Below are 15,045 nucleotides of genomic sequence, written 5' to 3'. Positions count from 1 at the left end.
CACCCATCCAAATGCTAGCCCAGCTAGACGGCACTTAACTTCGATGATCTGAGGCGAACCGGTGTTACCACCACGGCAAGGCTGTTGGCTGTTTCTTACACTGTGTCTACAAAATATTACATTCAAATGTAAGATATTAAGAAAAAAATCAGCTATAAGCACAGAACGTGGCTGATATGCTTGGCAGTTAGCAGGATAGTAAAATGGTGGCAGTGCATGGATTTCATCTAGTTTCCGCTTTGAGAGCACTGTCCAAAGAGAAAATAGCCAATCACCTGGTATTGGGCCACCATCAGAAAACAGGGCACCCTACCCTATAGTGTCAACCCAGTGTACAGCTTCGTCATTGGACTCACCAGCGTCATCGCACCTCTCATTGCGTCCACGTCCAGGTGAGTCGCCACCATGGTCACAGTAGTGATGGCCAGCTCAAGCGCTGATGTACTGCTCGTGGAAGCATGTAGTGCACTTAATACCTTGTTGATGTTTGTCCATTGCCCCTCTCGTGTTGTTGCAGTTTCAATGGATGGTGTTGTTGATGTAGAGGCAGGTAATTAAAGCCGTGTCTGAGCAGTGTGCAGCCCTGAAGATGACCGGAAAACGTTTTACAGGAAGTCACTGGATGTTGCAACTGTGCAGGACCTCGACACCCCTAGCATCGCGGTGCCGGTTGTGGCGCGCCTGGCACAGAGCAGCTGGTGTCACGGACCACCGTCGCCTGCAGAGGGAGACCAGCAGCCCAGAGACGAGGAGGGGCGCGGCGGCGCCCTGGTGGCTGTTCGCGGCATCGTCTGCACCTCTGGCTGGGGACTCGGCGGTGGCCTCGCGTGCCTCGTCGCTGCCGACTGCACCAACCCCTGCTCCGTGCACGGTATGTACACCACTGAAGGCTACAACCACTGATTATACATCTGATTCTCCTCTCCACTTGTTACATTCGTTCTGTCTGCTGCCACTTGTCCTGTTTCCCTAGACTAAGCATAAGTGACAACACATCGGCCAGCCACTACGAGACAGCAGGCTATGACGGCGTAAACACCGCATCTAGCTTCGTAAATGTCCTCCATTAACGAGGAACAGAGTAAGATTGTTCAGGTATAACCCAGCTGAAGCCACACACTAATGATCAGATCCTGCAGGGCCACCAGTCTTTGGAGATGTTGATTGCTATGTTTCAGCCACTGTTCCAAATACACTGCCGGAGGAAAACTGTACACTATCGTCAAGGGCTGTGTAAGAGTGTTCCTGGAGCCACTCTGCGGCAATCGCAGAAGTGTCAGAAGTGTGGGGTGTCGCATTGTCCTGCTGGAATTGCCGAAATCCGTCTGAATGCACAATGAACATGAATGGATGCAGGTGGTCAGACAGGATCACCAGTGAGGGCCTTATCTAGACGTATCAGTGGTCCCATATCACTCCAACTGCACATGCCCCACACCGTTACAGAGCCGCCAGCAGCTTGAACCGTCCCCTGTTGACATGCAGGGTCCATGGATTCATGAGGTTGTCTCCATGCCCGTACACGTCCATCCACTCGATACAATTTTAAACGAGACTCGTCGACCAGGTAACATGTTTTCAGTCATCAACAATCCGATGTCCATGTTGACGGCCCAATCGAGGCATAAAGCTCTGTGTCATGGGGTCATCAAGGGTACTCGAGTGGACCTTCCGTTCTGGAAGCCCATAACTATGATGTTTTGCTGACTGGTTCGCACGCTGATACTTGTTGATGGTGTAGCGATGAAATCTGCAGCAATTTGCAGAAACGTTTTATTTCTCGCACATTGAATGATTCTTTTCAGTCATCGTTGGTCCCGATCTTCCAGGATGTTTTTCCGGCTGCAGCGATGTCGGAGAGCTGATGTTTTACCAGATTCCCGATATTCACAGTACACTCGTGAAATGGTCGTACGACAAAATCCGCACTAGATGACTACCTCAGAGATGCTGTGTCCCATCGCTCGTGCGCCTATAAAACGACGTTCAAACTCACTTAAATGTTGATAACCTGCCATTGTAGCAGTAGTAACCGGTCTAACAACTGCGTCAGACACTTGTTGCGTTATACAGGCGTTGCGACCGCAGCGCCGTATTCTGCCTGTTTACATATCACCGTATTTGAATGCGCATGCCCATACCAGCTTCCTTGGTGCTTCTGTAACTTGAATACTGAAGAGTTTTAGTCATTCATTTCTGTCAGATATTTGCGATACAATGGCGCTGATAAAGTCTGTGCAGCCTCTGTTTTCACTCTATAGGCACAACGGTGCTGAGTGTCTAGGTAAACAGTTTCTGAAAGTTTCGTTCTGTGGTACAACCACGCCCCGACGACGAATAAGTACTCCTGGTTAACAGTTTCAGCCATATGTACAGGGTAGCGTTGTAGGCCTGCAAGAAAGAACATACATTTATAGACTGCCACACATGTAGACCTCAAAGCACCGGCGCAGAGTCGCAAGTTTCAACACTCGTCTGCGGAACATCACCCTTAGTTTAGGTCTCCGAGCTTCTGTACAGTACAGACGCACGTCAAGGGAGACGCGTTGTGTGAGCGGCGGTGGCCGACCGAACATCATCTAGGGAATAAATAGGGGACGTGATGTACCTGGTGTGTCATCAGGGACCACAGAGAACTGCCAGCTTGCATCAGCATTAATGTCACATGTGCCTCTAGCCAGGCTACTGGTGACGCCGTGACACTACTGGAGGTGGCTACTCTGGTGCTGTGAAATTGAACAAAGAGTGGAATGGCGCCCCTGTCTTCAGTGATGGGAGTAGGTTCTGTCTATACGTGAGTGACGTACATATACGTCTATGGAAAAGACCTGATAAGCTGGCTATTCCAGACTGCATTCCCCCATAACACACTTGTACCATTCCTCGGGGTTCATGGTGTGTGGTGGGAGGCATCAATTACAGTCCCCAGTCACATTTGGTGTTTCCACAGAGTAAATTAACCAGGGCCCGCAACAGTCCACGGGTTATTATTCAGGTGAGACTCCCAGTTTTTCGACGGGAAGGTGATGTGCCTCTTCAGCAGAATGATGCACATCCACATATGGCTGCTGTGGCGCAACGTTCTCTTCATGATGTTCAACAACTGCCCTGGCCAGCAAGATCACCAGATGTCTTGTCAACTGAATATGCACCAGACGTAAGTGGCAACTTACTCGTTTTGCACGGCCTGCATGCCGAATTGCAACAAGATGTGAAAGATGTTTGGAACACGATACTGGAGTACGAAGAATAGAGCGGTGTTCCTTTGGACATGCATGCATACCAGATGGAACACAGGCACTGGAATGTAGTAATTATCCTCCGATATTAACTAGCGTCTTTCAATTAAAATGTTCCCTCCGTAAAGGAATTACAAAATGATTGTACGGCAACAGGTTGTGATACAGGGACAACTATGTATGGAAGTATGGCTCTGGCCGTGAGGCGTGCACGGATAGCCAAAGGGGTTGAGGCGACCACTCGCGTACATCAGGAAATCCTGGTTCGAGTTCCAGTGTGGCTCAAATTTTCACTGTTGTCATTCCCGTATACATTTGACGCTTTTTCGTATTCGCAACTGCGAATACGCTTCATGTATGTCTGGGAAACTCTGTCATTGGATGCTATTCGGCACATTTATGATAGTCTGCGTTCAAGATTTCGCGCCTGCGTTGTTCCCGGAGGGGGGGGGGGGGAGACGTCGACGACGACGGCACTGTCTGTTCATGTGACTGTGACTGTGATTGTGGCAAATGTGTTTCGCTTCTTATCCCATAGTCAAGTGATAATGTTATGGTAGCCTAAGATAACAAACCTGTTTTCAGTTAAATAAATATGAGCTGAAGAACATCAGGTGTTTCCCTTACGATATTACTGTCACGTTCTGTCAGTCACTGAGGAGGAGTTCAGATACTCTATTTTCTTCCAGTCGGACTTAAGTCTTAATAACATTCAGTCGTATTACACATCGCAATATGTCCATAACGTGCTAAGGGAAGATATCAGAATACTGAAATCTGGAACTGTGAGCATCTGAAGTGCAAGTACAATTCTGAATTGAGATAAAGAAAGAAGTAGATGAGCTTTCCTGTTTGGACAGCAAACTAACTGATTATGGCCGAAGCAGAAAGGATATAAAATGCGGACTGCATATAGCTTCAAAAGCATTTCTGAAAAAGAGCAATTTACTGACATCTAATACAAATCTAATTTTCCGAGTGTAGACTCGTACAGAAGTGAAATGTGGGCGGTAAGCACTTTCGACAAGAAGATATTAGAAGTGTATGAAATGTGGGTTACAAAAGAATGTTGAAGGTTACATGGGTAGATCGATTAACTAATGAAGAGGTACTGAATCAAACAGGGTGACGATGATCTTAGCATTGTGGGGCACTCAGCTGCATGGTCATGAGCGCCGATGCAAAGTCCCAATTTTTTACACACTCCAATCTAGGCACTGTCATGATTGATGATGATGATGAAATGATGAGGAAAACACAAACACCCAGTACTCCAGGTAAATAAAATCCCCATTCCAGCTGCGAATCGTACCCAGGACCCCATAATGCAGAGGCGGCAACGCCAGCCACTAGACCGCGAGCTGCAGGCGAGAAAAACTGCGAAGAATTTATAGTACAGTTTTACTAAAAGAAGGGTATGGCTGATAGTACGCATTCTGAGGAATCAAGCCATCGTCTGTTTGGTAGGGAGGCAAGTGTGTGGAGTAAAAAAAAATGTAGACGGATACAAATGCTTGAATACAGTCGGCAGGTTCAGACAGATGTATGCTGCAATAAGTTTTCTGGATGAAGAGATTTGCACAGGACAGAGTCGCTTGAAGAACTGCAGCAAACCAGTCTTCGGACTCTGCAGCTCGTGGTTTTGTGGTTAGCGTTGCTGCCTTCTGATCACGGCGTTCCAGGTTTGGTTCCCGACCGGGTCGGTGATTTTCTCTGACTGGGGTCTGGGTGTTTGTGTTGTCCTCATCATTTCATCATCATTCAGGAAGGTGGCGAGACTGGACAGCGCAAAAACTGGAAATTCGTATGGGCGCTGATAACCACACCATTGAGGGCCCCGCAAACCGGAATCTTCATCGTCATCGCAAAAATAAATAGCAATGGAAACCGCAATAATAACAGCAATAAAACTGTTTCACATTAACTGTGCCAGACTGTGTGTCAGACTGCGGCTCAGAGGCAGCCCCCGTTCTTCCGCTGCGCTTACCGACTGGAATACCGAGGCAGGAGCGTCGCCTCGCACTCACAACTGCAGTCCTGGCACCGCCTCCCTTCCGGAACTCACACTGGAAATGGTAGCCACGTTCCCTGCATAGCACTGGAACTGTTGGCACAAACAGGGAAACATCCACGTCCAGCAGAGGGATCGGTTATCTGCTTTCCATAAACAGTTTTCGAGCCTTTGCATGCATTCGCTGACTTACACTACGTGCTGAATTATGAAATGTGTAGAGTCTTGTACCTCAAGGAAGCAAAGGAGCGGATGTTGCTATGAGTGGCCAGTATCCCCTTTCTACAACACAAATGCGCACGTGAATTAATATCATTCTTTATTTACATAAACTGAATACTTAACTTTAATAGAGTCCATGTCTTGTGATGCAAGCTCTTCAGTAATAGTCCTCATGAAGACAATAATGGTAATCTTGTTTTCTTTATTTCTCTAATATTACCTGTGAGTATTTCATTGCACGTCAGTAGCTTTCATTCAACTAGTTTTGTGGTTTCTGCAAGTGGTGCTGAGGTGTAACAGTTCTCCATATCAAAAGAAATGAGTGAAACTGTGTGTTGAATGTGCAAGTTTTTCAGTTGTGTTTGAAGTTAATTTTTGTTGTTGATCATTTCATAATGTTGTATCTTGATTGTTTTATGTGTTTTTTCACATGGTATGATGGTGCATTTATGAAATTTATGACTAGTCTCACAGGAATATTTGGTTTCTGAAGCTCGGGTTGATTTTTGAGTTCAGATGTTTTTGGATTCTTTTGTGTGAGGTGTTGTTTCTGTCTAACAGTGAGTATATGTCTGTTGCCCTTGAGGTTGGTTTTGTGTGTGTGAAAATGTGCCTCTGGACCAGATTTCAGTTTTGTGATGATTGAGTAAATGATTTCTTCTGTTTTTCTATGTATTGTTCTATACTGATAAGTACTGTGGTGTTATGATGTTGCTGGAGTGTAGGGTTTTTTTTTGTAGTATCGTTTTCTAGTTCAGGTTTCCTGTTATGATTTTTATCTGACATGGTGATCATGTTGTTTCTTTCATCTTCACCAGTTCACGTGTTGGTGCTACATTTAGTGCTACTTTGTCCTTTCTCTTCCTCTGTCTGGATGCTTTCTGTTTCTACAATCACAATTTTTATGTAGTGTTTGTCTGTCATGGTAATAACGTTGTGCTCGTGAACTTTTCCTGGTATCTGTACTTCTTCCTCTTTTAATTCCGTATTTGTGGCGTTTAGTAGTTTAGGGTGGAATGTGTGAAGATGTATCTGTCGCACTTTGTGTATTTATCTTACAGTTTGTGTTTACTAGCGATTATTTTACTTTTGTACGTGAGTTTGTTCCATTTGTATTTCAGTGTTTTTGCTGTCACATGTTTAATTTTCTGTGGCATGCTAATCGTCACTTTAAGACTGTGAATAAATGCAAATAAGCGGCAAACTACATCACGTGACATTCTATTAGGCACGAATATCTTGCTATAAAGCGATTTGATTTTTAATTTTAATCGAGTTTGTCAAGTACAAGATTTTGTTCTTTCTGCCACCAACAAGTTTTTTCTGACGTTTACATTTACATAAGGTGGAATTAGAGCATTTATTTTGGCTTTTTAAAGTTGAATATGAAGTCGTGGATGCTCTTGTATAGTCTGAGACGAACATTCTTGCAATTATCGTATAACCAGATGGAATACATTAGACGTGGCTATATCGTCATTTTTTTGTTTTCAGTCGTTCCTTTATTGAGTCTATATTGTTGAGCATGCAGCTAAGTTAATGGCTGTTTGTACTGGACCATACGTGTTTCGCTCTTTTTTCTTTGTGAAGCATTCTCAGTGGCTGTAATACATGCTTGCTTTTCGTACAATGATTTTGCTACATAATAATTACCAATTTTTCACTAATTAAGGTTTTTCTTCTTCTTCTTCTCTTTTTATTAGATGAGTAACCACTCTTTGTAGCACACGTTTGGAGAGGTTAAATTGTGTTTTGTTTCTACTTATCAATTGAAGTCTCATTACTGCCTGTGTGCCGCCGTGAAGCTACAATTGTGTGGTCTACATACCCAGGAATTCAATGCTTTTCGAACCCATTTAGACTTAACACCTTACTTCCTGATTACTGTGTGTGCTATTCACAAGTGTTATTCTGTGTTGTTCACTCATCTTTAGTTGAGTTGTATTGTCTGTTTGTAGCTTAATATTCTTTCGTTTCATGCGTGTGTGTTTTTATTTTGTCTGGTTATCTTCTACATCTCTGGTTTTCATTATTTTAGTGGCTAACATGATGGACTGTTGATAACAAATTTCATAAGAGAATGCCTGTACAATGAGCTAGTGGTGGATTAAAGAGATACCTGCAAGATGTATTGGTGTGAACCCAACACCTCATTGTAATAACTTTCTTTTGGGAAACTTAAGTTTCGATTTACCCAAGAATATTATCCCATAATGCATCATTGAAAGAAAAAAATGCAAATTAAATTGACTTATTGACTGTTATATCCCAAAAGTAGCAAGCTGTTCTCATGTCACAAATAGCTACTTGTAATAGTTTTAGCAGGAGTACTATAAGGTTTTCCCAGTTCAAGTATTCATCAAAATGCACACCTAAGAACTAATGAAATATTAAATGCTCTTAGTAACCAGAAGTGACCCCCTGTGACTTTTTGTGATCTCTCAAAGGATTTTGATTGTGTAAATCATGGAACACTTTTAGATAAGCTCAAGTACTGTGTTGTAAATGGGACTGCACTGAAATTGTTTAAATTATACCTAACTGGAAGAGTGCAGAAAGTCGAAATAAGCAGTTCACATAATATGCAAAAACTGGTGATTTCTCAAACTGGAGAACAATCAAGAATGGGCTGCCACAAGGTTTGGTCTTGAGTCCTCAGCTGTTCTTAATATATATTAATGACGTGCCATTCTATATTCACGAAGATGCAAAGCTGGTACTTTTTACCGATGACACAAGTATAGCTATCACAACCAACAGACGAATTAATTGGTGAAATTGTAAATGATGTTTTTCAGAAAATCATTAAGTGGTTCTCTGCAAATGGGCTCTCATTAAACTTTGACAAAACACAGTATATACAGTTCCACATAGTAAATGGAATGGCACCGTTAATAAATATAGACATTGATCAGAAATCGGTAGCTAAGGTAGTATTCCAAATTTCTAGGTGCATCCATTGATGAGTGGTTGAATTGGAAAAAACACACTGAAGATCTGCTGAAACGTTTGAGTTCAGCTACTTATGCTATTGGGGTCGTTGCAAGTTTTGGCGATAGACATTAGCTTACCACACCTTTTGTCATTCTCTGCTTTCATATGGCATCATATTCTGGGGTAACTCATCACTGAGTAAAAGAGTGTTCATTGCACATAAGCGTGTAATCAGAATAATTGCTGGAGCTCATCCAAGATCATCCTGCAAACACTTATTTAAAGTGCTAGAGATCTTCAGTGTACCCTCACACTATATATATATATATATATATATATATATATATATATATATATATATATATTCACTTATGAAATTTGATATTAACAGTCCAAACCAATATAAAAGTAATAGCGGTGTACATGGCTACAACACTAGGAGAATGGATGATCTTCACTACTCAAGGTTAAATCTAGCTTTGGCTCAGAAGGGGGTAATTATGCTGCCACAAAAGTCTTTGGTCATTTACCTAATAGCATCAAAAGTCTGACATATAGTATTTAAAAGGAAATTAAAAGATTTTCTTAAAGGCAACTTCTTCTACTCATTAGATGAATTTTGGGATATAGTAGGTGGGTAATTTCCCCAACACCCACAAAAAAAAATTAAAAATATTAAGTGTCATCTAATATGCTGTGTTATGTAATATCTTGTATAGACACCTTTTATTAACCTGACATGTTCCACATCAGTACGAAGTGTTGTATTCATGATCTATGGAACAAGTACAAATCTAATCTCATCTAATCTAATATAGATGAGCTTTTAATGGTGTTTTCTGAGAATTGTTTGGCGAATCTCTGAAGATGACCTCACAAATTTTGAGAATCCATGCTACATTCATTTCTATAAAACAAACAGAGCCACACCAACAGCTGATGTAGCACAGGAACAGGAGTCAGTGAACAGTGCAGAATGCTGCAGTTCTTTGAGTGTAGATACTGACGAAAATTAGAACTGGAGGAAGTTGCTGCTCAAGAAACTGAGTTGAGCTTCATTTACTCTTCGTATAATTATGGTTTTGGAAAGAAACGAATCAAACTCTTGACAAATTTTACACATTTTCACTAAAAAAAATTTTTACAGAATAATTGTCTGGGGTAGCTTATCACTTAGAAAGAAAATATTACACAAAAGCGAGGAGTAAGATCTGCGCAGATAGTGACGCAAGGTAACACGCCGTTTCTGGGATTTGGGGAGCTGAGCCTGACACCAGAGAGTATCCGCCCGCGCGTTAACGATTTAGGCTGGAAGGCTGGCGAGCTGGCCGGACTGGGCATGGGTTTTAGGTGGTTTCCCACGTCCCGCTAGGTTCGATACGTAGGAACTGTACAAGTCAGGTAAATTATTCGAATCATCTGACATCTGGCTAAGTGAATTCCAGGCTGGTTACCACGTTACATGCTACATAGACATTTAGTACACGTTTTCAAACTTCCACATAGGATTTACTCTACAGATAGACAGATGGTGTTCACTGATTCCGTATTGTTGACTGTAAATGTGTAGTCCTCTTGAACCCACAGTCTAACCACCTGTTTGGCCGAGGTCTCTTACGCACGCTTGTGCAGTGGCTCTATACCCGGAGCTAAACTGGTTAGAGCCCCAGTGGTGGAAAAAATTACCACTGCCAGTATTTGGCCGTCAAGGGGAGGAGAGGTGGTGACGTAAAGTTCCTGGTCACCAGACTTGGCGCCAACGTCCTGGTTTAACTGCCAGGCCTCTCTGCAGTGCCTGATGATGTGAGGGCGTGCGACACTGTCGATGGCGAGCCGTCTGTCGGATGGGGACGTTAAGCTCTGCGGCCCACATGGTGCTATTCGGAAGTAGTCGGTTATGTGCCGGGAATGGCTCCCGTATTTCACCACCATCATAATCATCATAGTCATATTCATCATCACACAATACAAGCATTACGCCACACTACACACACACACACACACACACAAACACACACAAACACACACACACACACACATAGGATGTATATGTAGTATTACACCAAGTTGGTTTAATGGAGCGTGTTCGAAATAAACAAACAAAGACCAACACAGCATAAGCGAGCAGTAAGGATAATGTGTGGTGGTCACCCATGATCGTCATGTAGGTGTGTCGTTTTCAAGGGGTTAGGCATCTTAATTGCGCTATGACGACACATATATTCGCTGATGGAATTTGTTATAAATAATGCATCACATTTTCTGAAGAAGTGTGACTTCCATACTTTCACCACGGAGATATCCACAGTAGGTTCTCCATATTTCCCCATCACCATAGCTGTTTTCTTTCAGGCTGCGGCCGACGTGCCTGCAGACGCAATCCAGCACGGAGGCCCCGTTTGATGCAAGCAGAGCCAGCGGCGACGCAGCTACGCCCGCTGGACGCGTCGTCGGCTGTCGAGGCTGACTGAGGTGGCGACACACGCAGCGCGCGTCGCACGGAGAACAGTCCCAGTACAGCGACGGGCGTAGCGGAAGCCTTTCCGCAGGATGAATAAACCACCGGATCTCAGCCTCATTCATTTTTCCTTTCAGAATGACCTGCTGCCAACACACAGTCGTAACAGAAAATTATTCGTTAGTTTTATGTGTACTTACTTATACTCTACGCTTTCAGAACGACAACGACTTTAAGTAAAAGTTTTGTGGACCATGTCCAGAAATTCTGGTTTACTATTCCGATACCAAAATCGTCAGGCCAGCCCTTCCTTCGCATGAGCCGAAGGATTAGGACCACTGCCCAGCGCGAGACAGAATGCCAGGAGGAGGGGCTGTGGGAACGTGACGCGGTAAGGAGTGTGCAGAGTCGCAGCAGAGAAGAATGTGGAGTAATTCTAGAAATGGCCAGGGCTGCAAAGTGGGAAAACAGTTGACACATGCGACTCTGACAAAGCACAGAATGTTATTATCCGATGCATGGGAATGAAACTGTTTGGAGGACAGAGAAACTACAGGAAGGAGAGAAGGGGTTGGTAGGGGACGCCCTATCGCAGGTTGTGGAGGTCAAAATCTTGCCCGCTGTGTAGTGTAGAATTGGCGGTGATCTGTGGCCAACCTGACGGCAGAGCACAACCCTGGTGCTGACGACCCTGACCTGTTACCGTGGTGACACGACGACATCGTCAGCTGCGACTGCAGAGAGTACACCGAGTTTGGACAGTAGATCAATGGAAAGCCGTCTCCAGATAAACAGATTTGTTTGATACACCAGATCGGTGGTCGTGTTGCTGATAGGCCATCATCCACGCGAGCAGCTGCAGCAGACCTCAGACGTGAGTCGGTGGGGAAAGTGTTATGCTGTGTGGGACATCCATCTGGGCGTCCTCGAGACCTGAGGCAGTATTTCAGGGCATCATGAAAGCTGTTCACTTGGGCAACATTACTGCGGACCACCAGCACCCACTCATGAATGGTGTTTCCTTAACAGCAATACCATCTTCCAGCCGAACAACTGTCTATGCACAATGCTGAAATTATCCTATAGTGATTTCTCTGCTCTCATCCCGATGCTTCGCATCTCTGAAGCTATTGGGTCTCAGGCCAACCCCCACAAATAACTGGCCCATAATTTACATTTATTGCGTGACCTGTGCGTATATGTCTGCCGCTGTACACCTCCGTAAACCTACCGTGGGTTTGTCGAAAACATGCCATCCTGAATGCCGGCTGTATTGCGTTCCACAGATGGACCAACACACCATGTGTCTCATACATTTACACATAGTTAAAATATTTGATCGGCTTGCTTACGATTTCGTGGGATTTGGATTCTATAACACCAACACTTCATGCTACTCATCATTTTCACTAGTTCATAAATAATGTTTTATTTCTATTTTCCACATAATTTGTTAATATTTATGTTAACTTGTAATTTAGCATTTAATATGTACATTTCCTGTATGTGAATTGTAAACTGTGACATATTGTATAGTGTATATATTATTCGTCCGTTTTGTTACAGTCCTAGATACAATTTTTTTTCTCAAACTGAATCAATAGATACGAGTTGCTGTTTTTTCGAGTCGTACGATACCATTTTTGTTTTCATTTGTGCAGTGCCTCATTTTTTGCACATGAACCTGGGTTTTTATTGTACTCATCCATTAACTCTGGTTTTTATCCTATGTCACATTTATAAGAATATTCGGTATGCTTTCTATGTAAAAGTATGGGCAGCCTAGAAATCCAGCAAAGCTGGTAATATTAACGAACGACAATGAATGAGATGTTACATCTCGTAAACTGAAAACAATTTAATGAAATAAATTATTGTATGAACTCTAATTTCGTTGAGACCATCACAAAATCACAGAGAATATTTTGTTTTAGTGACTGAACATATACACTGAAGAGCCAAAGAAACTTGTACACCCGACAAATACATCGTGTAGGGCCCCCGCGAGCACACACAAGTGCGGCAGCAAGGCGTGGCATGGCCTGGACTAATGCGTGAAATAGTGGTGGAGGGAACTCAAATCATGGGTCCTGCATCGCAGTCGATAAATCCGTAAGAGTACAACGGGGGGGGGGGGGGGGGGGGGGGTAGATCTCTTCTGAACAGCACGTTGCAAGGCATCCCAGATATGCTCAATAGTGTTCGTGTCTGGGTAGTTTGGTGGCCAGCGGAACTGGTCAAAGCTACTCTGTAGCAATTCTGGATGTATAGGATGTCGCATTGTCCTGCTGGAATTGCCCAAGTCTGTAGGAATGCACAATGGATATGAATGAATGCAGGTGATCAGTCAGGACGCTTACATATGTGTCACCTGCCAGAGTCGTATCTAGACGTGTCAGGGGTCCCATATCACTCCAACTGGACACGCTCTAGACAATTACAGAACCTTCACCACCTTCAACAGTCCTCTGCTGGCATTCAGAGTCCATGAATTGATGAGGTTGTCATCAGACCCGTACACGTCCTTCCTCTCGATACAATTTGAAACGGGACTCATCCGATTAGGCAACACGTTTCCAGTCATCAACAGTCCAACTTCGGATTTGAATGGCCCAGGTGAGGCGTAAAGCTTTGTGTTGTGCGGTGAACAAGGGTACAAGAGCGGGCCTTCGGCTCCGAAAGCCCATATCGATGATGTTTCGTTGAATGTTTCGCACGCTGACACTTGTTGATGGTCCAGCACTGAAATCTGCAGCAGTTGGCGGAAGGGTTACACTTCTGTCACTCTGATTGATTATCTTGAGTCGTCGTTGGTCCCGTTCTTGCAGGATCTTTTAGCGGCCCCAGCGATGTCGGAGATTTGATATTTTACCGGATTCGTGACATTCACAGTACACTCGTGAAATGGTCGTACGGCAGAATCCCCGCCTCATCGCTACCTCGGGGATGCTTTGTACCATCGCTCGTGCACCGACTATAGCACCACGCTGAAACTCATTTGAACCTTGATAACCTGCCACTGTGTCAGCAGTAACCGATCTAACAGCTGCGTCAAAACTTGTGTTATATAGGCGTTCCCTACCGCAGCGCCGTATTCTGCCTGTTTACATACCTCTGTATTTGAATAAGCTTGCGCATACCGGTTTCTTTGGCGCTTCAGTGTATATTGGTACAGGGGGAAACATTGTTCTCCGAAATATGTTACGAGATTATTAATTTATAAACTGCACATGTTGGATTCACAAATTATACAGCGAACTATGTTGTAGTATATACTACATTATACAGGGCTATGCTATACGATGAAACCGTTGGAATCGACTGTTCAACGTGGGTGACCTATAACTGTGAAGTAAAACTACATAATACATTTATATTTCAAATCACAATCCCAGTAGTTATTGGTAACTATCTTATAGATTTAATAAAGCATCCAACATCTGACTACAGAAAAGTTTTAAATATTTCTTGGCTAAAAAACATGGTATTAAGAGCTGGAGACGATAACAGAATGGATCGCTGCTCGATCCCTGAGCAGCTCTTTTTAGATTGTAAGGTGGTCATGTCATTCTGAGTTTTTTGTGTTGTCGATGTGCATGCCAGGGAGAGAGAGAGGGAGAGAGCATGTTACGTTGCTGTTAAGCAATCTTTGCTCCTGTCGTGGTGCGGTCTTTACCTCTGCGCAGTCTGAATCATTCTTAGTTGAAGTGTGGTAGTTGATGGACGTGTTCAGTGGTGCTGCGTCGACTTGTGATGGAGTCTGTTAGATGAAGAAAGAACGATTGTAAAGGACAGCAAGGGTGAATATGACGTATATGTTGGTAAATCATTGTTCACTTTGTTAAGCATGGTACTGTTCAGACCAATGTTATGTGTACAGATGACGTGAGATTTTACTCTATCTTTTTGAATAAACACTTCTCTAAAATCGTTTCTTGGAACATCATTTCATAGGAACAGGTACTCTCCCCACCCGACTGCTTATCATTATGCATTACCACGTGAAACAGTTCGAATATATATTCAGAAAAAGAAATGTAGCTTAGCCGTTGCCTGCTTTCTGTTTGCTGTTGGGCTTTCGAGAAATCTGCAATAATATTTTCAAGACGCAAGGTAAGTGGAAATTTTGATTGGGGCCACATAATTGGTTCAAATGGCTCTGAGCACTATGGGACTTAACT

At 43.5% G+C, this 15,045-nt stretch overlaps 1 protein-coding gene across 1 annotated transcript in view; it reads left to right on the top strand.

The window, feature by feature from the left end:
* The window catches only part of LOC126108316 (uncharacterized), a 223,877-nt gene extending 210,894 nt beyond the window's left edge, over positions 1-12,983 (top strand). Inside the window, exons 9-10 of the mRNA XM_049913536.1 lie at positions 640-871; positions 10,759-12,983. Of these exons, the coding sequence (XP_049769493.1) occupies positions 640-871; positions 10,759-10,877 (351 nt within the window). The 3' untranslated portion in view covers positions 10,878-12,983. The remainder of the gene's footprint in view (positions 1-639; positions 872-10,758) is intronic.
* The last annotated feature ends 2,062 nt before the right edge of the window (positions 12,984-15,045 follow it).

Source organism: Schistocerca cancellata, chromosome 11 (genome assembly GCF_023864275.1).
Source record: "Schistocerca cancellata isolate TAMUIC-IGC-003103 chromosome 11, iqSchCanc2.1, whole genome shotgun sequence".
NCBI classification, from domain to species: domain Eukaryota; kingdom Metazoa; phylum Arthropoda; class Insecta; order Orthoptera; family Acrididae; genus Schistocerca; species Schistocerca cancellata.
Note: the sequence above shows the minus strand (reverse complement) of the source record. Positions and strands in the feature narration are given on the sequence as shown.